This window comes from Amblyraja radiata, chromosome 18 (assembly GCF_010909765.2).
Source record: "Amblyraja radiata isolate CabotCenter1 chromosome 18, sAmbRad1.1.pri, whole genome shotgun sequence".
NCBI lineage: Eukaryota > Metazoa > Chordata > Chondrichthyes > Rajiformes > Rajidae > Amblyraja > Amblyraja radiata.
The window spans coordinates 5,751,867-5,779,222 of record NC_045973.1 but is presented as its reverse complement, the minus strand read 5'-3'; the positions used below and the strand labels follow the sequence as shown (position 1 = coordinate 5,779,222).

The following is a 27,356-nucleotide window of genomic DNA, read 5'->3' as shown; positions in this document are numbered from 1 at the left end:
AGCTTTGCCCTCTGATCCGAGACTCTCCCACTAGTGGAAAATCCCTTTCCCCACATCCACTCTATCCAGGCCTTTCACTATTCTGTAAGTTTCAATGAAGTCCCCCCCCCCCATTCTTCTAAACTCAAGTGAGTACAGGCCCAGTGCCGACAAACGTTCATCGTACATTAACCTAATCATTCACGGGATCATGTACCGTGTATAAACTCAGCACCTTTCCAATGCTTCTGGCCTCCAAGCCTATAAACCTACAAATGGATTGAAGACATGTAAAATCTGACCACTGTGACGAGTGGAAAGCCCAAGATTAGGGATGTGCAAAGATTGGGGAGGTGGGGGAAATGGAGTCAGTCTACCCCATGACAGAAGGGGGAGGAGTTGTACAGTTTGATAGCCACAGGGAAGAAGGATCTCTTGTGGCGTTCTGTGCTGCATCTTGGTGGAACCAGTCTGTTGCTGAAGGTGCTCCTCAGGTTGACCAGTGTGTCATGGAGGGGGTGAGCTGCATGGTCCAGGATGCTCCGCAGTCTTGAATCAATGGATACTTTTAAGGCAGAGATAGATAGACTATTGATTTGTACGGGTTGCAAGGGTTGTTGGCAGAAGGCAGGGGAATGGGGTTAGGGTGGAGAGATAGATCAGCCATGATTGAATGGCGGAGTGGACTTGATGGGCCTAATTCTGCCCCTATCACGTTTAAAATATACGCAGCCTCTGCATTGTTACCGAGCTTTCATTAAAGGGAAGTGATTTTCTTCATGGGTCATTAGTCAAGCTTTCACCATTGAAACGGTTTGTTTTGTGCGTATTTCACGGAATCATCAATTGCTGTGACACATAAAAAAATGAGGATTCAGCAAGTGTTATTAAACCATTTTTAACCAGAATTCTTTCTTTACCCAGAGCAGTGACGTTAAGTGGAATCGGTGTTTTAACTATTAATCTAGACCCATTATATGGAGAATGAAATGATTTCTCGAGTACTGCAACAAATCAAACTTCTGCGGATGGTTAAAAGCTATTTCTTTCTCCACTCTCAAAAAGTCTTGAAAGAATGATTGTGGCTTCGTTTAGAGATACAGCATGGAATCAGGCCCTTCGGCTTATTGAGTCCATGCCGACCATCGATCACCCTTTCACGCTAGTTCTTTGTTATCCCACTGTCAAAGCCGCCACAGCCAGACATAAAAACAGCTTTTTTCCTCGAGCAGTAGCTCGACTCAATAATCAAGTCTGGAGCCTCCTTTTGCACTGGTATTTTATTTCATTCGCATGTTTAAAGTATAATGTTTTATTCGTAATGTTTAATGTTTTATGTGTCATTCTAAATTGTTTACTGTATGTCGTGTTGTTACTTGCCAGCGGAGCACCAAGGCAAATTCCTTGTATGTGAACATACTTGGCCAATAAACGTATTCATTGTCAGTCATCACTTTCTCGTTCACTCCCCAACACTAGAGGCAGTTTGCAGAGGCTATAATTAACGGACAAATCCTCACGTCATTGGGGTGTGGGTGGAAACCGGAGGGAACCCACCCGGTCGCAGGGAGAACGTGCAAACTCCACACGGACAGCGTCCAAGGTCAGGCAGTGCAAGGCAGCAGCTCTACCCGCTGCAGTACTGTGCCGTCCCTAAATTGTAAATAGAACACAACTTCAATGTATAAACCCTTTTGAGAAAGACAAGAAATAATTATCTTTGAGAGGATATTTTCAGGGTGATATCTCTTTGCAAACTGCCATAATAGAACCAATTATATATTTCAACCATTAGATTTAAAGATGGTCAATGGAATGTTAAATTAGAATGTGCTTAAAAATCAATCAGGTTTAGCTTAGTTTGGAGATACAGTGCGGAAACAGGCCCTACGGCCCACTGAGTCTGCGCCGACCAGTGCGGGAACAGGCCCTACGGCCAACTGAGTCTGCGCTGACCAGTGCGGGAACAGGCCCTACAGCCCACTGAGTCCACGCCGACAAGCTATCCCCACACATTAACACTGGGAACAATTGACAATTTTACCAAGCCGATTAACCTACAAACATGTACATCTTTGGAGTGCGGAAGGAAACCGGAGCACCCGGAGAAAACCCCTGCAGGTCACGGGGAGAACGTACTGTACAAACTCCGCACAGACAGCACCCGTGGTCAGGATCAAACTTGGGTGTCTGGCACTGAGGGGTAGCAACTCTACCGCTGTGCCACCGTGCTGCCCAGGTGTGGGGCATAGTATCAGTATATCTTTATTGTCATTTTCCTGAGTACTCACATACCCAGAGGAAACAAAAAAACGTTACTCAACCAGTGTCCATTCAGTGTGCAGTACAAATAACAACAAATAACTAGAAATAAAAAACATATATCATGAACAAATTAAATTAAACACTCTACTCTCTACTAATGGTTTGTGACGTTCGGAAACGGCACAGTCCAGCATGTCGTATATAGTTAAGGGGCTGTCCCACTTGGGCGACCTAATTGGCGAGTTTAGAAAAGTTTGAAAAAATGACATGTTGAAGACCTCCTTCGACTATGTTGAAGACCAGCTTCGACTAGCTACAACTAACTTCGGGATAATTGGACACCGAATAGTGGAGAGTGAAGACGACCGCCTTCGACCTCCCTTCGACTACGAAGAAGGTTCTCGACCCGAAACGTGGCCTACTCCTTTTCCCCATAGATGCTGCCTCACCCGCTGAGTTTCTCCAGCATTTTTTGTCGACAGTCAAACATTACGTCAGGTTTATCAAAATTGCACTAAAACATGTTATGGTTTGGAGTTTTTACTCAATAATTTTACTCATGAAATCTTCAAACTACTTTTGTTTCTTCAGTCAAACATTACACGTCTGGTTTATCAAAATTTTAATAAAACATGCTATGGTTTTGAGTTTTTAACTGAATAATTTTACACATGAAATCTTCAAACTCGTCTCGTTTCTTTGGGTGGGTTGGTGAAAATCACTAACTGTAATCTTTGCTGGTTTCTGACTCTGTTTGTTAAAGCAGCCCCACAGTTCGATAGTTAGTACTTCCAGACAACTGCATTTTTGTTGTTGAAGGTGAATCACCAGTTAACAGATTTTATCAGGCAGCTCTCTCGCCTGCTCACGCCACTGCAGGTCAACAGGCTGGATGGAGCTTTGCATTTTCTCGAACCTCGTCGAGTGTGTAGTCCTGGAGTACGTTCCCGTTTTCAAAAACAGCAACCAAGAGGTCCTGTAAAAATATACGTTCAGCATTTACTATCTGGTGGCGCAGCAGTAGAGTTGCTGCCTCACAGCGCCAGAGTCCCGGGTTCGATCCCGACTAGGGGTGCTGTCTGCACGGAGTTTGTACGTTCTCCCCGTGATATGGGTGGGTTTTCTCCGGGATCTCCGGGATCTCCCACACTCCAAAGACGTGCAGGCTTGTAGATTAATTGGTTTGGTAAATTGTAAATTGTCCCTGGTGTGTGTGGAATAGTGCTAGTGTGAGGGGATCAGTGATCAGCGTGGATTCGGTGGGCCAAAGGCCCCATTTAGTTTAATTTAATTTAGAGATACAGCATGGAATCAGGGTCTTTGGACCACCGAGTCCACGCCGACCAGCGATCACTCGTACACTAGTTCCATCTTATTCCACTTTCACATCCTACACACTAGGGGCAATTTACTTAAGCCAATTAACCTACAAACCCGCACGTCTTTGGGGTGCGAGAGGAAACCAGATCAGCTGGAGGAAACGCACGTGGTCACAGGGAGATCGTGCAAACTCCGCACAGATCGCAACTGAAGTCAGGATCGAACCTGGGACTCTGGCGCTGGGAGGCAGCAGGTCTACAGCTGTGCCACTGTGCCCCCCCCCCCCCCTTAACTTAGAGATACATTCAACATTATTAAAAGCATTTTATTTCCTTAGGCCAATCATTAATCTTGGAATTATTTTATACAAGCTGAATTGTCTTTACCTGCGATACAGTGTGGAACCAGGCCCTTCGGCCCAACTGCTACACGCCCACCAAGATGCCCCATCTAAGCTCGTCCCATTTGCCCGCATTTCACCCAGATCCCTCCAAACCTTTCCTGTCCATGGGCCTATCCGAATGTCTTTTATGTTGTTATGGTACCTGCCTCGACTATCTCCTCTATCAGCTCGTTCTAAATACCCACCACCTGTGTGAAGAACGTACCCCTCAGGTTCATATTCAATCTTTCCTCTCTCACCGTAAAGGATCTCCACACCTGACAGCACTGAGAGGCAAGTCGTGTGGGGTCATCGAGGCCAAATTGAGTTTAATTTCATTTGGTTTTGTGTAAAAATACAGGCCCTTCATTGAATTGAATTGAATTGAATGCTTTATTGTCACATAATGAGGTCAGTGAAATTATTTGCTGGCAAATAGTTGCCCATAAAGGGTGCTTACATAGGTTACGAATTCACCCCCCCCCCTCACGGCGGCCCTCCAGGGTGGGTCCCCATTCCTCTTCACCCCCCCCCTCACAGAGGTCCGCCCACGCTGGGTCTTCCGTAGTTCCTCCCTCACAGGCAGCTCGTCGAGGCCACGCCGACCTGTGATCATAGAAACATAGAAACATAGACAATAGGTGCAGGAGTAGGACATTCGGCCCTTCGAACCTGCACCGCCATTCAATATGATCATGGCTGATCATCCAACTCAGTATCCTGTACCTGCCTTCTCTCCATACCCCCTGATCCCTTTAGCCACAAGGGCCACATCTAACTCCCTCTTAAACATAGCCAATGAACTGTGGCCTCAACTACCTTCTGTGGCAGAGAATTCCACAGATTCACCACTCTCTGTGTGAAAAAAAATGTCCTCATCTTGGTCCTAAAAGATTTCCCCCTTATCCTTAAACTGTGACCCCTTGTTCTGTGACCCCTTGTTCTGGATCACCCGTACACTAGTTCTATCCTGCACACTTTGTCCATTTTGGGTCGGGACCTTTTTTCAGATCACCCTTTACCATCTGCTTCTCCTATTTCTCTACTCCAACCTCCGTTCATAAAGATATGAATCCAGGACCAGAGGACATACTGTAGGTTTAAGGTGAAGGGGGAATAGATTTAATAGGAATCTGAGGGGTAACCTTTTCACACAGACTGCCAGAGGAGGTAGTTGAGGCAGGGACTATCCCAACGTTTAAGAAACAGTTAGACAGGTACATGGATAGGACAGGTTTGGAGGGATAAGACCCAAACGCAGGCAGGTGGGACTAGTGTAGCTGGGACATGTTGGCAAGTTGGGCCGAAGGGCCTGTTTCCACACTGCATCACTCTATGACTATGATTGTTAGTGAAAAGAGAATGTGAGACGGAAAGTCTTCCCTGGGCTCATACCTCCTCCGGATTGCCCTTCCCTTCCTCCACCGTTTCAATGATTCCATCCGGATTTCTCCGCAAGATTAGTCGGCCCTTCTTCGAAACTTTGGCCGGGTCAGTCACTGGCTGTTTGTAGACATCCAGCTAATTATAAAGCACACAAAGTAATTAAATGAGGGATTAAGATCAAGTGCCGCCGACTGCCACTGTCGCATATTTGATTAGCGAGTTAATAACAAGATTAACAAGTTTATAACAAGAGAAGTCGAATATAGGAGCAAAGAGGTCCTTCTGCAGTTGTACAGAGCCCTAGTGAGACCACACCAGGAGTATCGTGTGCAGTTTTGGGAACCCTAATTTGAGGAAGGACATTCTTGCTATTGAGGGTGTGTAGCGTAGGTTTACAAGGTTAATTCCCGGGATGGCGGGACTGTCATATGCTGAGAGAATGGAGCAGCTGGGTTTGTACACTCTGGAGTTTAGAAGGATGAGAGGGTATCTCATTGAAACATATAAGATTGTTAAGGGCTTGGACACGCTAGAGGCAGGAAACATGTTCCCGATGTTGGGGGAGTCCAGAACCAGGGGCCACACACAGTTTAAGAATAAGGGGTAAGCCGTTTAGAACGGAGACGAGGAAACACTTTTTCTCACAGAGAGTGGTGAGTCTGTGGAATTCTCTGCCTCAGAGGGCGGTGGAGGCAGGTTCTCTGGATGCTTTCAAGAGAGAGCTAGATAGGGCTCTTAAAAATAGCGGAGTCAGGGGCTATGGGGAGAAGGCAGGAACGGGGTACTGATTGGGGATGATCAGCCATGATCACATTGAATGGCGGTGCTGGCTCGACGGGCCGAATGGCCTACTCCTGCACCTATTGTCTATTGTCTATTACTACTTAAAAATAAACTCACTCACTCCAATGTCAAAATGGTTCGGAGGAATAACGGCATTGTTATTAACCATCTGTAGCAGGGCTTTTTGACCAGCGACTTTAGTTGAGATACGACATGGACACAGGCCCTTCGGCCCACCGAGCCTACGCCGACCAGCGATCACCCGTTCACACTAGTTCAATGTTATTCAACTTTCTCATCCACTCCCCACACTCAGGGAAATTTACAGAGGCCAATTGACCCACAAACCTACACGTCTTTGGGATGTGGGATGAAACCGGAGCACCCGGAGCAAACTCACACTGTCACAGGGAGAACGTGCAGAGAACTCCGCACAGACAGCACCTGAGGTCAGGATTGAACGCAGATCCCTGGCGCTGTGAGGCAGCGGCTCTACCAAGACATCTTGTGTCGCCCAAGACAACTTCTATGATTGACTGAATCCAGGTCAACAATTGGTGTGCAGGAAGGAACTGCAGATGCCAGTTTAAACTGAAGGTGGACACAAAATGTCGGACTAACTCAGCGGGTCAGGCAACATCTCTGGAGAAAAGGAATAGGTGACGTTTCACATCAAGACCCTTCTTCAGAAACCCTTTTGTCTGAAGAAGGGTCTCGATCTAAAACGTCACCTATTTCTTTTCTCCAGAGATGCTGTCTGATCCGCTGAGTTACTCCAGCACTTTGTCTCGTATTTTGTAAACCAGCATCTGCAGTTCCTTGTTCCTAACGAGAGGGACATTTCTCATTGACAGTTAACAATCTAGGAATGTTGACCACATGTTCTGGCTGTGTGCTACATTCAGGCAGCTGCTGTCTGAACTTCCTGACCATTTAATTCAATGGTCGCACTATCACAAGGAGAACACACCCAAATTTCTCGTCTCGTCACTGACAGGTAAGTCTCTGCAAATTATGTCCACGTTTGAATACGTAGAAATCACATTGCAAATTGGATGTCCAATTCAGGCACCAATAGCAACCAGAAAACTGAAGAGCATTTTCAAAGTAATCAAGAAAACATATTTGGTCACATGAACCGCATAATATTGGGCATAAAATAAGACAGTTAAAGAATAGGCCATTCGGCCCTTCAAGCCAGCACCGTCATTCAATGTGATCATGATTGATCATCCACAATCAGTACCCCATTCCTGCCTTCTCCCGTTATCCCCTGACTCCGCTATTTTTAAGAGCCCTACCTAGCTCTCTCTTGAAAGCATCCAGAGAGCCTGCCTCCACCACCCTCTGAGGCAGAGAATTCCACAGACTCACCACTCTCTGTGAGAAAAAGTGTTTCCTCGTCTCCGTTCTAAATGGCTTCCTTATTCTTAAACTGTGGCCCCTGGTTCTGGACTCCCCCAACATCGGGATCATGTTTCCTGCCTCTAGCGTGTCCAAGCCCTTAACAATCTTATATGTTTCACTGAGATACCCTCTCATCCTTCTAAACTCCAGAGTGTACAAGCCCAGCTGCTCCATTCTCTCAGCATATGACGGTCCCGCCATCCCGATAATTAACCTTGTAAACCTACGCTGCACTCCCTCAATAGCAAGAGTTGCTTTAAGACCATAAGACCAAGGAGCAGATGTAGGCCATTCGGCCCATCAAGTCTACTCTGCCATTCAATCATGGTTGATCTATCTTTCCCTCTCAGCCCCATTCTCCTGCCTTCTTCCCGTGACCTTCGACGATTTACTAATCAACAACCTATCAATCTCTGCTTTAAAAATACCCAATGACTTGGCCTCCACAGCCGTCTGTGGCGATAGTTTCGACAGATTCACCACCCTCTGGCTAAAGAAATTCCTCCCGATCTACAATGGTTCAATATTTGCCACACACGTAACTGCACAATGAAATTATTTTTGCGTATTTACACATGCGGGCACCGCCACGTTTTGGCGCCATCCCAAAAGGCACGTCTTTCTACTCTGAGGCAGCGCCCTCTGGTGCTGGACTCTCCCACGACTGGAAACCTCCTCCCCACATCCCCACTCTATTTGGTCCTTTCATTACTCAGTAAGTTCCCATGATATTCCCCCTCACATTATAACCCACTCTGCATTCTCAAGAGGCCATTCAAACTGATGGTTGACCATTCGCACTAACTATACTCCCTGGTTTCTGATCGTTCATATCTCAAATCTACAATACACTTATCTTTACCCCTTTTCCATTTTGTTCAACGTAACTGCATTTATAAGAGCAGTTCAAGGTGTCTCTGTTCAGCTTTTGCAGGAGTGCACCTCCGCACCCAAACGCTATGTTCTCAGCGCTCCAGTGTTCTTTCTTCAAAGCTATTAGGATCTGGAAAGCAAAACAATAGCCAGGCTTTACATTCACCATATGTGTGGAACTTCCTCCATTGGTGACCCGAATGAACAAAAAACACTGAAAAACATGATTCACACAATGCTGGAGTAACTTTGGTGCTGATGCTGTCTTACAGTCCCAGAGACCCGGGTTCGATCCCGACTACGGGTGCTGTCTGTACGGAGTTTGTATGTGCTCTCCGTGACCTGCGTGGGTTTTCTCCGGGATCTCCGGTTTCCTCCCACGCTCCAAGGACGTGCAGGCTTGTGGCTTGGTATAACTGTAATGGTCCTGTCCCACTGTACGAGTTCATTCAAGAGCTCTCCCGAGTTTAAAAAAAAATCAAACTCGTGGTAGGCACGTAGAATGAACGTAGCGGGTACATCGGAGCTCTGGGACGTCTCTTGGCGGCTCGTAACGCTAACGGCAGGTACGCGGGAAACGCGGTAGCCACGGGAAGACTCGTGAAGATTTTTCAACATGTTGAAAAATGTCCACGAGAGCCCCGAGTACCGACGAGTGGCCATTACCGTAAATCTCCGAGTTCGAATCAGGGTAAACTCGAGAGAACTCTTTGAATGAACTTGTACAGTGGGACAGGGCTTTAAATTGTCGCTGGTGCTTTTAGGACAGGGTTAATGTGCGGGGATCGATGGTCAGCGCGGACTTGGTGGGCCAAACGGCCTGTTTCCACATTTTATCTTTAAACTAAACTAAAGCTGGTCAGGCAGCCTCTCTGAAGACCATGGATAAGTGACGTTTCGGGTCAGGACCCTTCTTCAGAGCAGTAATTCCCTTCTTCGGCCAAGTAGTCATTTTGGACGTACAAAACATTGGGAGACGGTCTCACCTCAGGTACTTCCAAATTCAAATATTGGGTCTTTCAAACAAGCATCCAATGCCAGCAGGTTGTGAAGACCTTATATCTCCGATCCTATTCAATAGACAATAGACAATAGGTGCAGGAGTAGGTCATTTGGCCCTTTGAGCCAGCACCTCCATTCAATGTGATCATGGCTGATCATCCCCAATCAGTACCCCGTTCCTGCCTTCTCCCCATATCCACTGACTCCGCTATCTTTAAGAGCCCTATCTAGCTCTCTCTTGAAAGTATCCAGAGGAACGGCCTCCACCGCCCTCTGAGGCAGAGAATTCCACAGACTCACAACTCTCTGTGAGAACAAATGTTTCCGTCTGAAGAAGGCTTCCTGACCCGACACATCCCCTATCAATTTTCTCCAGAGATGCTGCCTGGACCCGCTGAGTTACTCCAGCACTTTGCGTCCAACTTTGGAATAAACCAGCATCTGCAGTTCCTTTCTATGCCATTGCAACAAAATTCACGCACTTCTTCTATGGAACCCAGGTTGATAGCATCTCCCAGAAAGAGTCGGATGTAGGCTGGCAACGTCTTATATCCCAGGCAGTTGGGAGTGCTTCCAAAGACTTCTTCCAGAATTCTCAGAACCTGCAGGTAGGAAAAGAAAATGACGTCAGGTGATCCGTGGCGGAAGAATGATTTAAACTGCAGCCTTTCAGATTTGTGATAACTTATATAATAATATGCACGTCGTCTTAGCAACATCTCATCCATGCTGCATCTCCGGGTGCTCCGGTCTCCTCCAACATTGTGGGCATCTCCGGGTGCTCCGGTCTCCTCCAACATTCCAAGGACGTGCGGGTCTGTCGGTTATTTGGCCCGCTGTAAAATTGACGCTGGTGTGTAGGGAGTGGATGAGAAAGTGGGATAACATAGAAGTGGACTCAGTGGGCCGAAGGGCCTGTTTCCATGCTGTATGCTGGATGCTGTTTCTCTGGATGCTTTCAAGAGAGAGCTAGATAGGGCTCTTAAAAATAGCAGAGTCAGAGGATATGGGGAGAAGGCAGGAACGGGGTACTGGTTGGGGATGATCAGCCATGATCACATTGAATGGCGGTGCTGGCTCGAAGGGCCGAGTGGCCTACTCCTGCACCTATTGTCTATTGTATCTCTCCAACAATCAGGCACATACAGTAATCACAGGGGTAAGACTGGTCCTTGATTATGCTGGTGGCCTTGCTGAGGCAGTGTGATACGTTGATGGAGTCAATGGATCTGGGGCTGTTTCAGAAACGTTACCATTACACAACGGTAGTCTGAAATGAGATTGTGAAGTCTAAACTTTTATACAACATTGAGGCTAGAACATAAAATCTCTCCAATGGGCACAAATTAATGCTCTCGAGCAATCCATTGGTACAGATGAAATAGCCCCACTAGTGCAGTAAAACCTCTCTTCAGATCTTGGGTGTGTGATACATAACTAGACTGAAACAAAGCAAACTTTATAAGCTGATGCTCAAAGTGACAAATGCCCCATTTCCCAGAGCTATCTACTCCTCTACAGACTCTGACAGGAAAAGAAAACATAGAAAAACAACTTGCGTCTCTTTTGTCACAGAATGCACGGTGGCACAGCGGTAGAGTTGCTGCCTCACAGCGCCAGAGACCTGGGTTCGATCCTGACTACGGGCGCTGTCTGTACGGAGTTTGTACGTTCTCCCCGTGACCCACGTGGGTTTTCTCCGGGTGCTCCGGTTTCCTCCCACACTCCAAAGACGTACAGGTTTGTAGGTTAATTGGCTTGTAAATTGTCCCTTGTGTGTGTAGGATAGTGCTAGTGTGCGGGGACGGACTCGTGGGACGAAGGCCCTGTTTCCGTGCTGCCTCTCTAAACTGAACTAGAACTAAGGCATGATCAGTAGGTTTGACGATGGCACTAAAATAGGCTGTATCTGGACGGTGAGGGTGGTTATCAAGGATTACAATGCAATCTTGGGCAAGTGGGCCGAAGAATGGCAAATGGAGATAAATAAACACAAGGTTTTGGGAAGTCATACCGTGGCAGTACCTTCACCGTGAATGACAGGGCCCTGGGGAGTATTGTGGAGCAGATGGATCACAGAGCACAGGTACATAGTTCCTTGAAGGCAGTGCTGCAGATGAAAAGATTAGTGAAGAAGGCTTTAGGCATGTTGGCCTTCATCAGTCAGGGAGTTGAGTGCAGAAGGTGGGCATCAGCCAATAATAGTCATAGAGTGATACTGCGTGGAAACAGGCCCTTCGGCCCAACTTGCCCACACCGGCCAACATGTCCCAGCTACACTAGTCCCACCTACCAGCATTTGATCCATATCCCTCCAAACCCGTCCTATCCATGTACCTGTCTAACCGTTTCTTAAATGGTGGGATAGGCCCACCCTCAACTACCTCCTCTGGCAGCTTGTTCCATACACTCGTGATGGCTCGAAGTGCCGAATGTCTATTGTCTATAAATTGGGTGCAAAAGCCAGTGCCAACAATGGCAATAATTCCTTAACTTTTTTCAGTCTGGCAAGTACCTCAATGGCAGTCTTGACCGGATCGCCAGAGTCGGGTCGGATAACGAGCACGGAATCCTTGTTCCGTCGCATGACTTTGTCCTTGAGGTCACCTCCCCAGATCTGCCGACAGGCGTTGAAAATGTCGTAGCTGTCACTGACGACGGAAATGGGAGTGGACGGAAACTGTTGGAGCAAATACTCGAAGGCATCCTTCTCCCGACTCCTGCCCCATGCAATGATGGTGCTGCAAAGGCAACAAATCATACGGCAAATGTCATCAAAGTCCATACATACATTGCCCCAAGCATGGGCGCAAACAGATTCCAACTTTCAAATGAAAAAGGAAAGCGGTTGTGCCCCGTGTCCGAGGAGAGATGTGCCGGCGTTGGAGAGGGTCCAGACGAGGTTTACCAGAATGAGCGGGTTAACGTATGATGAGCGTTTGACCGCACTGGGCCTGGACTCACTGGAGTTTAGAAGGATGATGGGACACATCATTGAAACTTACCAAACAGTGAATGGCCTGGATATAGTGTAGTGGATGTGGAGAGGATGTTTCCACTCGTGGAAGGGTGTCGGGCCAGCGGGCGCAGACTCAGAATAAAAAGACGTGCCTTTAGAATGAAGATGAGGAGGAATTTCTTGAGCCAGAGGGTGGTGAATCTGTGGAATTTAATGCCACCGACCGCTATGAGCCCTGTCCCACGGTACGAGTTCATTCCAAGAGCTCTCCCGAGTTTGCCCTGATTCTAACTCGGAGATTTACGGTAATGGCCACTCGTCGGTACTCGGGGCTCTCGTGGACATTTTTCAACATGTTGAGAAATCTTCACGAGTCTGCCCGTGCTTACCTGCCGTTAGCGAGTCTTCCCGAGTACCTGCCGTTAGCGTTACGAGCCGCTAAGAGACGTCCCCGAGCTCCGACGTACCCGCTACGTTCATTCTCCGTGCTTACCACGAGTTTGATTTTTTTTAAACTCGGGAGAGCTCTTGAATGAACTCGTACCGTGGGACAGGGCTTTATGGAGGCCAAGTAATTGGGTACTTTTAAAGCGGAGATTGACAGGTTCTTGATTCGTTTAGATAAGGATGTCAAAGGTTCCGTTAATTGGACGTTAACGCTTTTAATCCCCGGGATAGTTCTCGTCAACCTCCTCTGGACCCTCTCCAACACCAGCACATCCTTCCTCAGATACGGGAGAGAGAGAGTTAGATAGAGCACTTAAAGATAGCGGAGTCAAGGGATCTGGGGAGAAGGCAGGAACGGGGTACTGATTGTATCATGCAATCTGCATAATCTTTGTAGCCAATGTAGAAGAAATAATTGTTCATCTAAATTCTTGGTTACAATATCATAAAATATACATTAAAAGTAGAGCAGAATAAATAGAAAATGTATTTGTTAACATCAAAAGGAAGCAAACTTCACTGCGCTAAGGAATACATTTAAATTAATAATGGATTCTGCTTGCAGGGGTTATCTCTTGAGCTTTTTTAATGTAATTCTGAAAATAAAAATACAGGATATAGTGCAACCAAGCACCTAAACGAGTCTCATCAGTAAAGAGCTCTGTGATAAAGTGTTATTGTGGTCATGCAAAGCATAGTAATAACATTGCTGTGAGGATTGTTATATCTGCACTTTGTGAATGATCGCAATTGTTCTATTTCATTGACTTTCCTAACATTCATAACAAGAGGATTTCAGTATAGGAGTAGAGAGGTTCTTCTGCAGTTGTATAGGGCTCTGGTAAGACCACATCTGGAGTATTGCGTACAGTTTTGGTCTCCTAATTTGAGGAAGGACATCCTTGTGATTGAGGCAGTGCAGCGTAGGTTCACGAGATTGATCCCTGGGATGGCGGGACTGTCATATGAGGAAAGATTGATAAGACTAGGCTTGTATTCACTGGAGTTTAGAAGGATGAGGGGGATCTTATAGAAACATATAAAATTATAAAAGGACTGGAGAAGCTAGATGCAGGAAAAAAGTTCCCAATGTTGGGTGAGTCCAGAACCAGGGGCCACAGTCTTAGAATAAAGGGGAGGCCATTTAAGACTGAGGTGAGAAAAAACTTTTTCCACCCAGAGTTGTGAATTTGTGGAATTCCCTGCCACAGAGGGCAGTGGAGGCCAAATCACTGGATGGATTTAAGAGAGAGTTAGATAGAGCTCTAGGGGCTGGTGGAATCAAGGGATATGGGGAGAAGGCAGGCACGGGTTATTGATAGGGGACGATCAGCCATGATCACAATGAATGGCGGTTCGAAGGGCTGAATGGCCGAATGGCCTCCTCCTGCACCTATTTTCTATGTTTCTATTAAGTTAAAGCAGTTAAGTCTGAAGAAGAGTCCCAACCTGAAACATCACCTGTGTATGTTCTCTGGGGATGTTGCCTTACCCGCTGAGTTACTCCAGCACTTTGTGCCTTTTTTCCTAGAACTGTATACAGTGGCTTGCAAAAGTTTTCATACCCCTTGAACTTTTCCACATTTTGTCACGTTACAACCACAAACGTAAATGTATTTTATTGGGATTTTATGTGATAGACCAACACAAAGTGGTGCATAATTGTGAAGTGGAAGGAAAATGATACATGGTTTTCAAATATTTTTACAAATAAAAAACTGAAAAGTGTGGCGTGCAAAAGTATTCAGCCCCCCTGAGTCAATACTTTGTAGAACCACCTTTCGCTGCAATTACAGCTGCAAGTCCTTTGGGGGTATGTCTTTACCAGCTTTGCACATCTAGAGACTGAAATTTTTGCCCATTCTTCTTTGCAAAATAGCTCAAGCTCAGTCAGATTGGATGGAGAGCTTCTGTGAACAGCAATTTTCAAGTCTTGCCAGAGATTCTCAATTGGATTTAGGTCTGGACTTTGACTGGGCCATTCTAACACATGAATATGCTTTGATCTAAACCATTCCATTGTAGCTCTGGCTGTATGTTTAGGGTCGTTGTCCTGCTGGAAGGTGAACCTCCGCCCCAGTCTCAAGTCTTTTGCAGACTCTAACAGGTTTTCTTCCAAGATTGCCCTGTATTTGGCTCCATCCATCTTCCCATCAACTCTGACCAGCTTCCCTGTCCCTGCTGAAGAAAAGCATCCCCACAGCATGATGCTGCCACCACCATGTTTCACAGTGGGGATGGTGTGTTCAGGGTGATGTGCAGTGTTAGTTTTCCGCCACACATAGCGTTTTGCATTTAGGCCAAAAACTTCAATTTTGGTCTCATCTGACCAGAGCACCTTCCTCCACATGTTTGCTGTGTCCCCCACATGGCTTGTGGCAAACTGCAAACGGGACTTCTTATGGGTTTTTTTTCAACAATGGCTTTCTTCTTGCCACTCTTCCATAAAGACCCGATTTGTGGAGTGCACGACTAATAGTTGTCCTGTGGACAGATTCTCCCACCTGAGCTGTGGATCTCTGCAGCTCCTCCAGAGTTACCATGGGCCTCTTGGCTGCTTCTCTGATCAATGCTCTCCTTGCCCGGCCTGTCAGTTTAGGCGGACGGCCATGTCTTGGTAGGTTTGCAGTTGTGCCACACTCTTTCCATTTTCGGATGTTGGATTGAACAGTGCTCCGTGAGATGTTCAAAGCTTGGGATATTTTTTAATAACCTAACCCTGCTTTAAACTTCTCCACAACTTTATCCCTGACCTGTCTGGTGTGTTCCTTGGGCTTCATGATGCTGTTTGTTCACTAATGTTCTCTAACAAACCTCTGAGGCCTTCACAGAACAGCTGTATTTATACTGAGATTAGATTACACACAAGTGGACTCTATTAACTAATTAGGTGACTTCTGAAGGCAATTGGTTGCACTGGATTTTATTTAGGGGTATCAGAGTAAAGGGGGCTGAATACTTTTGCACGCCATACTTTTCAGTTTTGTATCATTTTCCTTCCACTTCACAATTATGCGCCACTTTGTGTTGGTCTATCACATAAAATCCCAATGAAATACATTTACGTTTGTGGTTGTAACGTGACAAAATGTGGAAAAGTTCAAGGGGTATGAATACTTTTGCAAGCCACTGTAAGTTGGATGTTGCAAGAGAAAGCACACGCGCACACTCACTCACACTCTCTCACACACACACACACTCACTCACACTCTCACACTCTCGCACACACTCACTCACACACACTCACTTGCACACACACATTCAATCACACTTACTCGCAGTCGCCCACTCACACTTGCTTGTACACTCAGTTGTGCAGGCACTCGCCCTTGCACACTCACGCACACTACTCACACACACACACTCGCCTACACTCATTCAGTGGGTGAGGCAGCATGTCTGGAGAACAAGGATAGGTGACGTTTCATGTCAGGACCCTTCATAATGTGTGCCTAACGCAAGGGAAATAAGCATATTAAAGACATGAATTAAATAATAAGCACATTATTAGAATATATTTTTTCAGTTATCTGTTGGTGTAGTTTGATCACTTCAAATTGCAACTTGTACAAACAATCAGGAGTTTCAAATTTCACACGATGATCTCCCCCGCTGTGGCGGCACGGTGGCGCAGCGGTAGAGTTGCTGCCTTACTGCACCAGAGACCCGGGTTCCATCCTAACTGCGGGTGCTGTCTGTACGGAGTTTGTACGTTCTCCCCGTGACCTGCGTGGGTTTTCTCCGAGATCCTCCGTTTCCTCCCACAATCCAAAGACGTGCAGGTTATGTAGGTTAATTGGCTTGGTGTAAATGTAAAATTGTCCCTAGTGTGTGTAGGATAGTGTTATGGGGCTGTCCCACTGTACCACTTGTCCCACTGCAAGAGCTCTCCCGAGTTAAAAAAAAAATCAAACTCGTGGTAAGCAAGTAGTATGTACGTTGACGGTACGTCGGAGCTTGGGACGTCCCTTAGTGGCTCATAATCCTAACGGCAGGTACTCGGGAAACGCAGTAAGCTCGGGAAGACTCGTGAAGATTTTTCAACATGTTGAAAAATGTCCACGAGAGCCCCGAGTACCCACGAGCGGCCATTACCGTAATTTCGAATCAGGGGAAACTCGGGAGAAACTCTTGAATTAGCTCGTACGGTGGGACAGCCCCATAATAGTGTGCGGGGATCGCTGGTGGGCGCGGACTCGGCGGGCCGAAGGGCCTGTTTCTACGCTGTATCTCTAAAACTAAACAAAACATAATGTTTCTTACCTGTGCTCTGCTGCAGGGATTGAAAACCCGGCCATTCGGCAGTTGTAGAACTGTTGGGCCAGCACCAGCCCTGCCACCGTGTCTGTGCTTTGGAAGTTCACCAGATGCGCCGCGCCTCCGAGAGCTGCAGACTGCAAGGGAAGCAAACACCATATCCATCAATACAAGCTCACCCGGAGATCGGGACACTTTCCAAACATTTACTTCTCAAGTCTTCGGCTGCGTCGATCACCCGTACATTTAAGGCACCAGATGTGGACAGGCTGGATGGGGATGTGATGTAAAGAATGGAAACATATCTCAGGCCCTCCTACTGCAGAGGACAGGCAAAAGGCCAAGCAATCTGGAAGGCGAGTCCACACTGTCAAAGACGCCACAGCCAGACATAAAAACAGCGTTTTTCCACGAGTAGTAGCTCTACTCAATAACGACAAATCTGTAGCCTCCTTTTGCTCTGATATTTTATTTAATTCCATGTTTAATCAATAATGTTTTATTATTAATGTTTAATGTTTTATGTGTCAATTCTAACTGTCACTGTATGTCATGTTGTCACTTGTGGGCGGAGCATCAAGGCAAATTCCTTGTATGTGAATACTTGGCCAATAAACTTATTCATTCATTCATTCATTCATTCATTCATTCATTCATTGAGGGGGATTCTTACAGAAACATATACGATTATAAAAGGACTGGACAAGCTAGATGCAGGAAAAATGTTCCCAATGTTGGGTGAGTCCTGAACCAGGGGCCACCGTCTTAGAATAAAGGGGAGGTCATTTAAGACTGAGGTGAGAAAAAAAGTTTTCACCCAGAGAGTTGTGAATTTATGGAATTCCCTGCCACAGAGGGCAGTGGAGGCCAAGTCACTGGATGGATTTAAGAGAGAGTTAGATAGAGCTCCAGGGGCTAGTGGAGTCAAGGGATATGGGGAGAAGGCAGGCACGGTTTATTGATAGGGGATGATCAGCCATGATCACAATGAATGGCGGTGCTGGCTCGAAGGGCTGAATGGCCTCCTCCTGCACCTATTTTCTATGTTTCTATGTTTCTATGAAACCCACGTCGTCACAGGGAGAACGTGCCCACTCCACAGAGTCAGCAGCTGAGGTCTGGATCGAACCCAGGTCTATGGCGCTGTTGGGCAGCAACTCTACCTGGTGGGCCACTGTGCTGCTTTTAAAATGCATCTTGTTCAAAACGACCAATGGATAAAATGCACATTCTAATGATTTAAGTTTTCAATGCACTCCTAGAAGGTGCGATTTATCAATTGCTCCTGAACGATACGATCAAAAACATACCTAATTTCTCAGCTTTGAACTGAAAATGTTAGGTGTATTGTTATATGATTGTTATATGATAATATAATATGTTATATTGAAAATGTTAGGCTCTCTGCCTCAGAGGGCGGTGGAGGCAGGTTCTCTGGAAGCTTTCAAGAGAGAGCTGGATAGGGCTCTTAAAAATACAATACAATACAATACAATACAATTGATTTGTTATCATTTGAACCTCTTGAGGTTCAAACGAAATGGGGATATGGGGAGAAGGCAGGAACAGGGTACTGACTGGAGATGATCAGCCATGATCACATTGAATGGCGGTGCTGGCTCGAAGGGCCGAATGGCCTACTCCTGCACCTATTGTCTATTGTCTATTGTCTATTGTCTATTAATTGCACACCAGATTAGTAATTACACCTCATTCAATCCAAAACTCTTGGCCTTGTTCCACAATTCAAAAGCACAAATTTTAAGTTTATTAAAGTTTGGCATTCATAATATCCTTTATGCATTACATTTTTTTGGTCACATTAGACAAAATTGCATGCAGTGAATTGAGGAAGACATTTTCCTGTGTATGTGAAAAGTCAAATTGAAAGGGGATTGAGAAAAGCTGATTATTATTCGGTAAACAATGGACAAATTCATCAGAAAACTACAATCATCTTTTTCTTTCACTGTAAATACATTTCCCTATATTTTCTAGGAAGGGGTTAAGTTTCAATATTACAGCCCTAAGTTATGCTGACTGATTTATGTTATATATCATGTTAATAATTCATTAAGAATGTGCCTGTTTTGAGGTTTTTCTCTTTAGGTTCATGGACAGTAATAATTTTTGTTTTACACACAGAGTATATCACAACTGGCAGTTCTGTTGAAAAGAACCTTGTTCGCAGAGAAAGAAAAATGTTTTCCTGAAATATATTTCCGACAATGTGTCGCTGAACCAGCCAACACTTGAATGGCGATTCCGTTTGACAGGCATCGAGGAATCTTACTGTGTTTACACACAGAGAGTGGTGAATCTCTGGAATTCTCTGCCACAGAATGTAGTTGAGGCCAGTTCATTGGCTATATTTAAGAGGGAGTTAGGTGTGGCCCTTGTGGCTAAAGGGATCAGGGGGTATGGAGAGAATGCAGGTACGGGATACTGAGTTGGATGATCAGCCATGATCATATTGAATGACGGTGCAGGCTCGAAGGGCTGAATGGCCTCCTCCTGCACCTATTTTCTATGTTTCTATGTTTCTAAGTTTAGACTTTTAGACTTTAGAGATAGAAACATAGAAACATAGAAAATAGGTGCAGGAGGAGGCCATTCGGCCCTTTGAGCCAGCACCGCCATTCAATATGATCATGGCTGATCGTCCCCAATCAATAACCCATGCCTGTCTTCTCCCCATATCCCTTGATTCCACTAGCCCCTAGAGCTCTATCTAACTCTAACTACAGCGCAGAAACGGGCCCTTCAGCCCACCGAGTCCGTGCTGACCAGACACCACTAGCACTATCCTACACACTGGAGACAAGTTACAACTTACAGAAGCCAACTAACCTACAAACCTGTACGCCTTTGGAGTACAGGAGGACCCGGAGAAAACCCATGTGGTCACAGGGAGAACGTACAAACTCCGTACAGGCAGCATCTGCACCCTTCTTCAAACTGAGTCCGACCCCGACCCGAAATGTCATGTCCATTTTATCCAGAGATGCTGCTCGACCCTCTGTTACTTTATGTGTATCTTTGGTATAAACCAGCATCCGGGGTTCCTTTTCATTAATGAAACATGCGCCTGCCTGAAAGCCTCTCAAATGCTACTGTTGTATCTGCCTCCACCGTTGTTTCTGTCAATGTGTTCCAGGTCCCTGGCACATTCCATGCACAAAAAATGCGAGCAAATCCATTCCCTCTCTTGGCTCCACCTTGCTCCTCTCTGCAATTTAAAACACACTCATGTTTCCTCTCACGTTTCCAGCTCTGCTGAAGGGCTATCATTCTGATCAGTTCATTCTCTTTCTTTGTCCACAGAGGCAGCTGAAACTGCTGACTTTCCCCAGCATGCCCTGATCTCTCACCAGCCTCTACAGATGAGCCATACAAAAAGCATTTTGTCAGGATGCATCACGGCTTGGTTTGGGGACAGCTCCATCCAAGTTCGCAAGAAACTGCAGCAAATTGTGGACGCAGCCCAGACCATAACACAAACCAACCTCCCTTCCATTGACTCCATTTATACCTCACGCTGCCTCGGCAAGGGGCCAGGAGCATAATCAAGGATGAGTCACACCTTGGACACTCCCTCTGCTCCCCTCTCCCATCGAGCAAAAGGCACAGAAGTGTGAAAATGCGCACCTCTAGATTCAGAGACAGTTTCTTCCCAGCTGTTATCAGGCAACTGAATCATCCAACCACAACCAGAGAACAGTGATAATAATAATAATAATACATTTTATTTATGGGCGCCTTTCAAGAGTCTCAAGGACACCTTACAAAAATTTAGCAGGTAGAGGAAAAACATGTAAGGGGAATGAAATAAATAGTAGAGACATGACTAGTACACAAAGTAAAGACAGAATTCAATTCAAAACACAATATGACGCAATTCATGCACAGATGAAAAGGGAGGGGGACGTGGGGCTAAGGATAGGCAGAGGTGAAGAGATGGGTCTTGAGGCGGGACTGGAAGATGGTGAGGGACACGGAATTGCGGATCAGTTGGGGGAGGGAGTTCCAGAGCCTGGGAGCTGCCCTGGAGAAGGCTCTGTCCCCAAAACTGCGGAGGTTGGACTTGTGGATGGAGAGGAGACCGGCTGATGTGGATCTGAGGGACCGTGAGGGTTGGTAGGGGGAGAGGAGGTCAGTGAGATATGGGGGGGGGGGGGCAGATGGTGGAGGGCTTTGTAGGTGAGGATCAGGATTTTGTAGGTGATCCGGTGGGAGATGGGAAGCCAGTGAAGTTGTTTGAGGACTGGAGTGATGTGATGCCAGGATTTGGTGGGTGATGAGTCGGGCGGCTGCGTTCTGGACCAGTTGGAGTCGGTTGATGTAGGTGGAGCTGATGCCAAGGAGAAGTGAGTTGCAATAGTCCAGTCGAATGATGAACTACTATCTACCTCATATGTGACCCTCGGACTCTTCGATCGGACTTTGCTGGCTTTACCTTGCACTAAATGTAATCCCTTATCTATACACTGTAAATGGCTCGATTGTATTTATATATTGTCTTTCCGCTGACTGGTTAGCATGCAACAAGGGCTTTTCACTGTACCTCACTCAGTACACATGATAATAAATAATAATAATATAATAATAATAATATTTTATTGTCATTGCACATAAGCGCAACGAGATTTGGTATGCAGCTTCCATCCGATGTCATAACTTAAATAACTAATAAAATTTAGATTTAGATACCCCGAGAACATGGTTTGTAAAAAGAACATTAAAATAGCCAAAACAGTTCAAACAGATTAAAGTGCAGATGTGTCTGTGTGACGTGACCATCCGAGGGGGACAGTCCATGGGGGGTGGGGGGCACTCAGCAGGGCCAGGTTCAGAGCCGCTATAGCTCTGGGAATGAAGCTGTTCCTGAGTCTGGAGGTTCGGGCGTAGAAGGCCTTGTAACGTCTGCCGGAGGGAAGTAGTTCGAACAGTACATTACACGGGTGTGAGGAGTCTTTATGGATGCTGACGGCCTTCCTGAGGCACCGTAAACTAAACTGAACTGATGTTGGAATATGAATTGTGAATATTCTCAAGGAAAGTTTCCAACATTTTCACCAGATTGCAATAAATTACAAAACTGCTGCATTCAAAAAAATGCTGAATAAGCTGACAGCTACTTCAACCAAAAATGATCACATTTTCCTTTGCGTATTACCACTCTTTAGATAAAAGAAATGGATTAAGTCCCAACCTGAAGTTTAAAAGCGAGCTCATGAAAATATTATTCAAGAACCATCTACACTTGAAAATGCTAGAAGCCACAGGAAGCAAAGGGATTACTTACATAAGGAAGATTTTCCCCAAGTCTGCATGCAGGTGACACAATATTTTCCTCCATAGTTTTAAAATAAAGGGAAGTAGAACAAGGAAATAGAACAGTACAGCCACACCACCCCACTAACACATTTGTTTTCTCAGAACCAGCATCTGCAGTTCCTTCATACACATACAACAGTACAGCACACGAACAGGCCCTTCGGCCCACAATGTCTGGCCGAACATGATGCCAAGACCAACTTTTATCTGCCTGCACATAATCCATATCCCTCCATTCCCTGCACATCCATAGAAAATAGCAGTCACGAACTGAAAACGTGACTAGCTTAGATGGGGACATCTTGGTCGGCATGGCCTAATAATAATAATAATAAATTTTATTTATGGGCGCCTTTCAGGAGTCTCAAGGACACCTTACAAAAATTTAGCAGGTAGAGAAAAAACATGTAAGGGGAATGAAATAAATAGTAGAGATATGACTAGTACACAAAGTAAAGACAGAATACAATTCAAAACACAATATGAGGCAATTAATGCACAGATGAAAAGGGAGGGGGACGTGGGGCTAAGGATAGGCAGAGGTGAAGAGATGGGTCTTGAGGCGGGACTGGAAGATGGTGAGGGACACGGAATTGCGGATCAGTTGGGGGAGGGAGTTCCAGAACCTGGGAGCTGCCCTGGAGAAGGCTCTGTCCCCAAAACTGCAGAGGTTGGACTTGTGGATGGAGAGGAGACCGGCTGATGTGGATCTGAGGGACCGTGAGGGTTGGTAGGGGGAGAGGAGGTCAGTGAGATATGGGGGGGGGGGGGGGGCAGATGGTGGAGGGCTTTGTAGGTGAGGATCAGGATTTTGTAGGTGATCCGGTGGGAGATGGGAAGCCAGTGAAGTTGTTTGAGGACTGGAGTGATGTGATGCCAGGATTTGGTGTGGGTGATGAGTCGGGCGGGTGCGTTCTGGACCAGTTGGAGTCGGTTGATGTAGGTGGAGCTGATGCCAAGGAGAAGTGAGTTGCAATAGTCCAGTCGGGAGGAGATGAAGGAATGGATGAGTCTTTCAGCAGCGGGAGGTGTGAGAGAGGGTCTGAGTTTGGCGATGTTGCGGAGATGAAAGAAGGAGGTTTTAATGACATGGCGGATGTGAGGCTCAAGGGAGAGGGTTGAATCAAAGATCACGCCAAGGTTGTGGGCCTTGGGAGATGGGGAGACAGTGGTGCCGTCGATGGTGAGAGTGGGGTTATTGATTTTGCTGAGTGTGGCTTTGGAGCCTAGGAGGAGGAATTCTGTCTTATCGCTGTTTAGTTTGAGGAAGTTATGTTGCATCCAGGTTTTTATAGCTGACAAACAGGAGTTGATATGGGAGAGGGGGGGGGGGGGGTTGTGGGGGGATTTGGTGCCGAAGTAGATCTGGGTGTCATCGGCATAACAGTGGAAGTCCAGGTTGAAGTGGCGGAGTATCTGACCAAGGGGGAGGATGTAGATGATGAAGAGGAGGGGGCCGAGTACGGAGCCTTGGGGAACGCCTTGAGTGACTGTGGCTGTAGCAGAGGTGTGGTTGTGGAGAGAGATGAAGTGGGATCTGTTGGAAAGGTAGGAACGGAGCCAGCTGAGTGCAGAGCCTTCAATGCCGAGGTCTTTGAGTCTGGTGAGCAGGATGTTATGGTTCACTGTATCGAAGGCTGCGCTCAGGTCGAGGAGGATGAGGATGTTGAGGGAACCAGTGTCAGCAGAGGTGGTTGGGCGAAAGGACCTGTCTTTGTGCTGTGTGTCTCTGCGACTGGATAGCACGCAAGGCGAAGGTCTTCACTGCGCCTCGGCACGTGTGACAATAATTAACCTCAACGTCAAGCAAAATTAAAATGACATTATAAATCACTGCAGAATTGTACATCCAATGTCAAACTGGTATTTGAGAAGTGAGTACCTCCTGTGATGAAACTCCCCGATAACCAAAGTCATGTAGCTTGAACTCCAGATCATCCAAACCACCAGTGGTTTTCTTCAGGTACAGAGCTATTATCTTCTTGAACTCTCTGGAAATGGTAGCAACGGTGATCGGATACCAGACCTGAACAAGCGTCGTCTGTTGGGACAAAAGTATTCAGAATCATTGCTGAGAGAGTACTATTGGAGAAAAACAAAAGATAAAATGAAGGTAATTCATTACATTGTAACCCACTAAATCTCAAAGTCTGTATTTCTATTACTTTTCGAAAAGTCTGCTCGGTTTTTAACAGACTTAGACACACGAGTCAAACTATGTGGAAACAGGCCCTTCAGCCCAACTTGCCCATGCCGACCAATATGCCCCATCTACACTAGCCCCACCTTCCTGCTTTTGGCCCATATCCCTCTAAACCCATCCTATCCATGTACCTGTCCAAATGTTATAGAAACATAGAAACATAGAAAATAGGTGCAGGAGTAGGCCATTCGGCCCTTCGAGCCTGCACCACCATTCGATATGATCATGGCTGATCAGCCAACTCAGTATCCCATCCCTGCCTTCTCTCCATACCCCCTGATCCCTTTAGCCACAAGTGCCACATCTAACTCCCTCTTAAATATAGCCAATGAACTGGCCTCAACTACCTTCTGTGGCAGAGAATTCCACAGATTCACCACTCTCTGTGTAAAAAATGATTTTCTCATCTCGGTCCTAAAAGACTTCCCCCTTATCCTTAAACTGTGACCCCTAGCTCTGGACTTCCCCAACATCGGGAATAATCTTCCTGCATCTAGCCTGTCCAAACCCCTTATTTAGATGTTGTGATGGTACCTGCCTCAACTACCTCCTCTGGCAGTTCATTCCATACAACCACCACCCGTGTGTAAAAAAACTCGGGTTTCTATTAAATCTCCCCCCCCCCCCCCACCTTAAACCTCTGGTTTTCGATTCCATTACTCTGAGTAAAAGACTGTACATTGACGCTAGCTATTCCTCTCATGATTTTATACCACATATCTTATGTACAGAGACACAGAAACAAACACCCCTCACCTGACCATCGAGCGCCCGTCACCTGCAAATCACCCCCTCCCCACCTGTATCCACCTATCACTTGCCGGGTTTTGTCCCTCCCCCATCTCTGTTTTCCAGCTTTTCCCCCCTACTGCAGTCTAAAGAGGGCTCCACCCCAAACATTAGCTGGCCATTCCCTCCATAGATGCTACTTGACCTGCTGAGTTACTCCAGCACTTTGTGTTCCGCACAAGATTCCAGCATCTGCAGTTCCATGTGTTTTCAGAAATAGGGTCTTTGGCCTGCTCGATCTAATTCTAATTTCTTTATTTATATAGCACATTTTTAGTCAACTTGCATTGACCCCAAAGTGCCTCACATAATTACATCCACACACACAGGCAAAGGTGGGTGAAGTGTCTTGCCCAAGGACACAACGACAGTATGCACTCCAAGCGGGATTCGAACCAGCTACCTTCCGGTTGCCAGCCGAACACTTAGCCCATTGTGCCATCTGTCACGACCTTTTACCACAAATTCGCACTGATCCAGCATTCATCTCACTTTTCTTTCAATTATCCCCGCATTCCCATTAACTTTCCCTAAATTCCACCATTCCCCTGGATACCAGGAACTACTTCCTGAAACCCATTAGCCGACAAGCATGCACGTCTTTGGGACGTGGGAGGAAACCGGAGCACCCGGAGCAACTCCATGCGGTCACAGGGAGAACGTGCAAACTCCACACACAGACAGCACCCGAGGTCAGGATCGAACCTGGGGTCCCTGTCGCTGTGAGGCAGCAGCTCTACCAGCTGCACCACCCGAGTTAATGTATCAGTTAATGGTAACATTCAATGACATCTAAAAACATCCAGAAATTCTACCGGGATCAGCCGTTGTGATTTAATAGTTATGTCAACAAACCTCAATGTAATTTGTCAGCCAAAAACAATCGGGGTCTGTGTTCTCCACAGTAAATAGGACATTTCCCCGTGAAATGATGCTCCCTTCAGGAATAGCTTTAATTCGGATTGGTAGGTGTCCTTTGTGTTTCTGAGGTAAAAGAATATTATAGTAAACTTCCAAATAACACACCAACTGGTCAAATGACCCTTTCATGCAAAAGGACATGAAAGGCAATGAATAGGTGGGTACAAATGCACAATAATCAAACATTAGATGACAAATTATGAAAGGCGATGATAGGGCGGATAGTCAAAATCTTTTTCCCCAGGGTATAGATGTCAAAGGACAGATGGTGTTACATTAAGGTGAGAGGGGCAAAGTTTAAAGGAGATGTGCGGGGCAAGTCTTTTACACAGAGGGTGGTGGGTGCCTGGAACGCGCTGCCATGGGGTGGTGGTGGAGGCAGATATGGCAGTGGTGTTTCAGAAGCTTTTAGATAGGTACATAGACTTGCAGGGAATAGATGGATATGGATCATGTGCGGGCAGATCAGAGAGGTTTATCTTCTAATCATGGTTAGCACGGACATAGTGGGCCGAAGGGCCCCACTGTTCTATGTTCAACTTTCCACGCGTTCGAAATTCAGATACAGAATGAACATGGTTTGAAACAGAGGCACCTGTCCAAACCAGTTTTGTAAACTTGGAGAATTGTGAGAACAAAAAAATTCTTATGAGTCTTTTAATCCGTGGAACTATCTCCCTTATCTTGATGTGGGATTGGCATGGCATTGGCCAGCTACTATCCATTTGGGACCAAAGTTACAGATTATCACTGTGTCAGAGCAGTAGTATGTTGTACATTTGTTAGTCACAGTGGGCAAGGTAATATCTAAGAACTCAGGTAAACCTTTGAAAAGTAACTATGGGGACAATAGAGTATATATTCTGGATAATAAGCAACAGAAGATCAGTACTGTTAGTTATGCTGCAAAATACCAAAACAAGATTCCAAATTAATACATTTAAGGAAGCTTTAGTTTAAAGCAGCCGGACCCTGGAGATTCGGAGGCTCCAACCGCAGGTCTGGTGGACAGTAACACCGGGAGCCCGCGGGTCCCTGGTGGGAGA

General features: G+C 46.1%; 1 protein-coding gene across 1 annotated transcript in view; it reads right to left on the bottom strand.

Annotated features, from left to right (window-relative positions):
- Nucleotides 1–2,851: 2,851 nt before the first annotated feature.
- Nucleotides 2,852–27,356, bottom strand: part of LOC116983075 (nicotinamide phosphoribosyltransferase-like) — a 35,027-nt gene continuing 10,522 nt past the window's right edge. Inside the window, exons 4-11 of the mRNA XM_033036644.1 lie at nt 26,245–26,373; nt 24,280–24,438; nt 17,067–17,197; nt 11,913–12,138; nt 9,880–9,999; nt 8,385–8,525; nt 5,342–5,467; nt 2,852–3,220 (exon numbers count right to left, since the gene is read on the bottom strand). Of these exons, the coding sequence (XP_032892535.1) occupies nt 3,125–3,220; nt 5,342–5,467; nt 8,385–8,525; nt 9,880–9,999; nt 11,913–12,138; nt 17,067–17,197; nt 24,280–24,438; nt 26,245–26,373 (1,128 nt within the window). The 3' untranslated portion in view covers nt 2,852–3,124. The remainder of the gene's footprint in view (nt 3,221–5,341; nt 5,468–8,384; nt 8,526–9,879; nt 10,000–11,912; nt 12,139–17,066; nt 17,198–24,279; nt 24,439–26,244; nt 26,374–27,356) is intronic.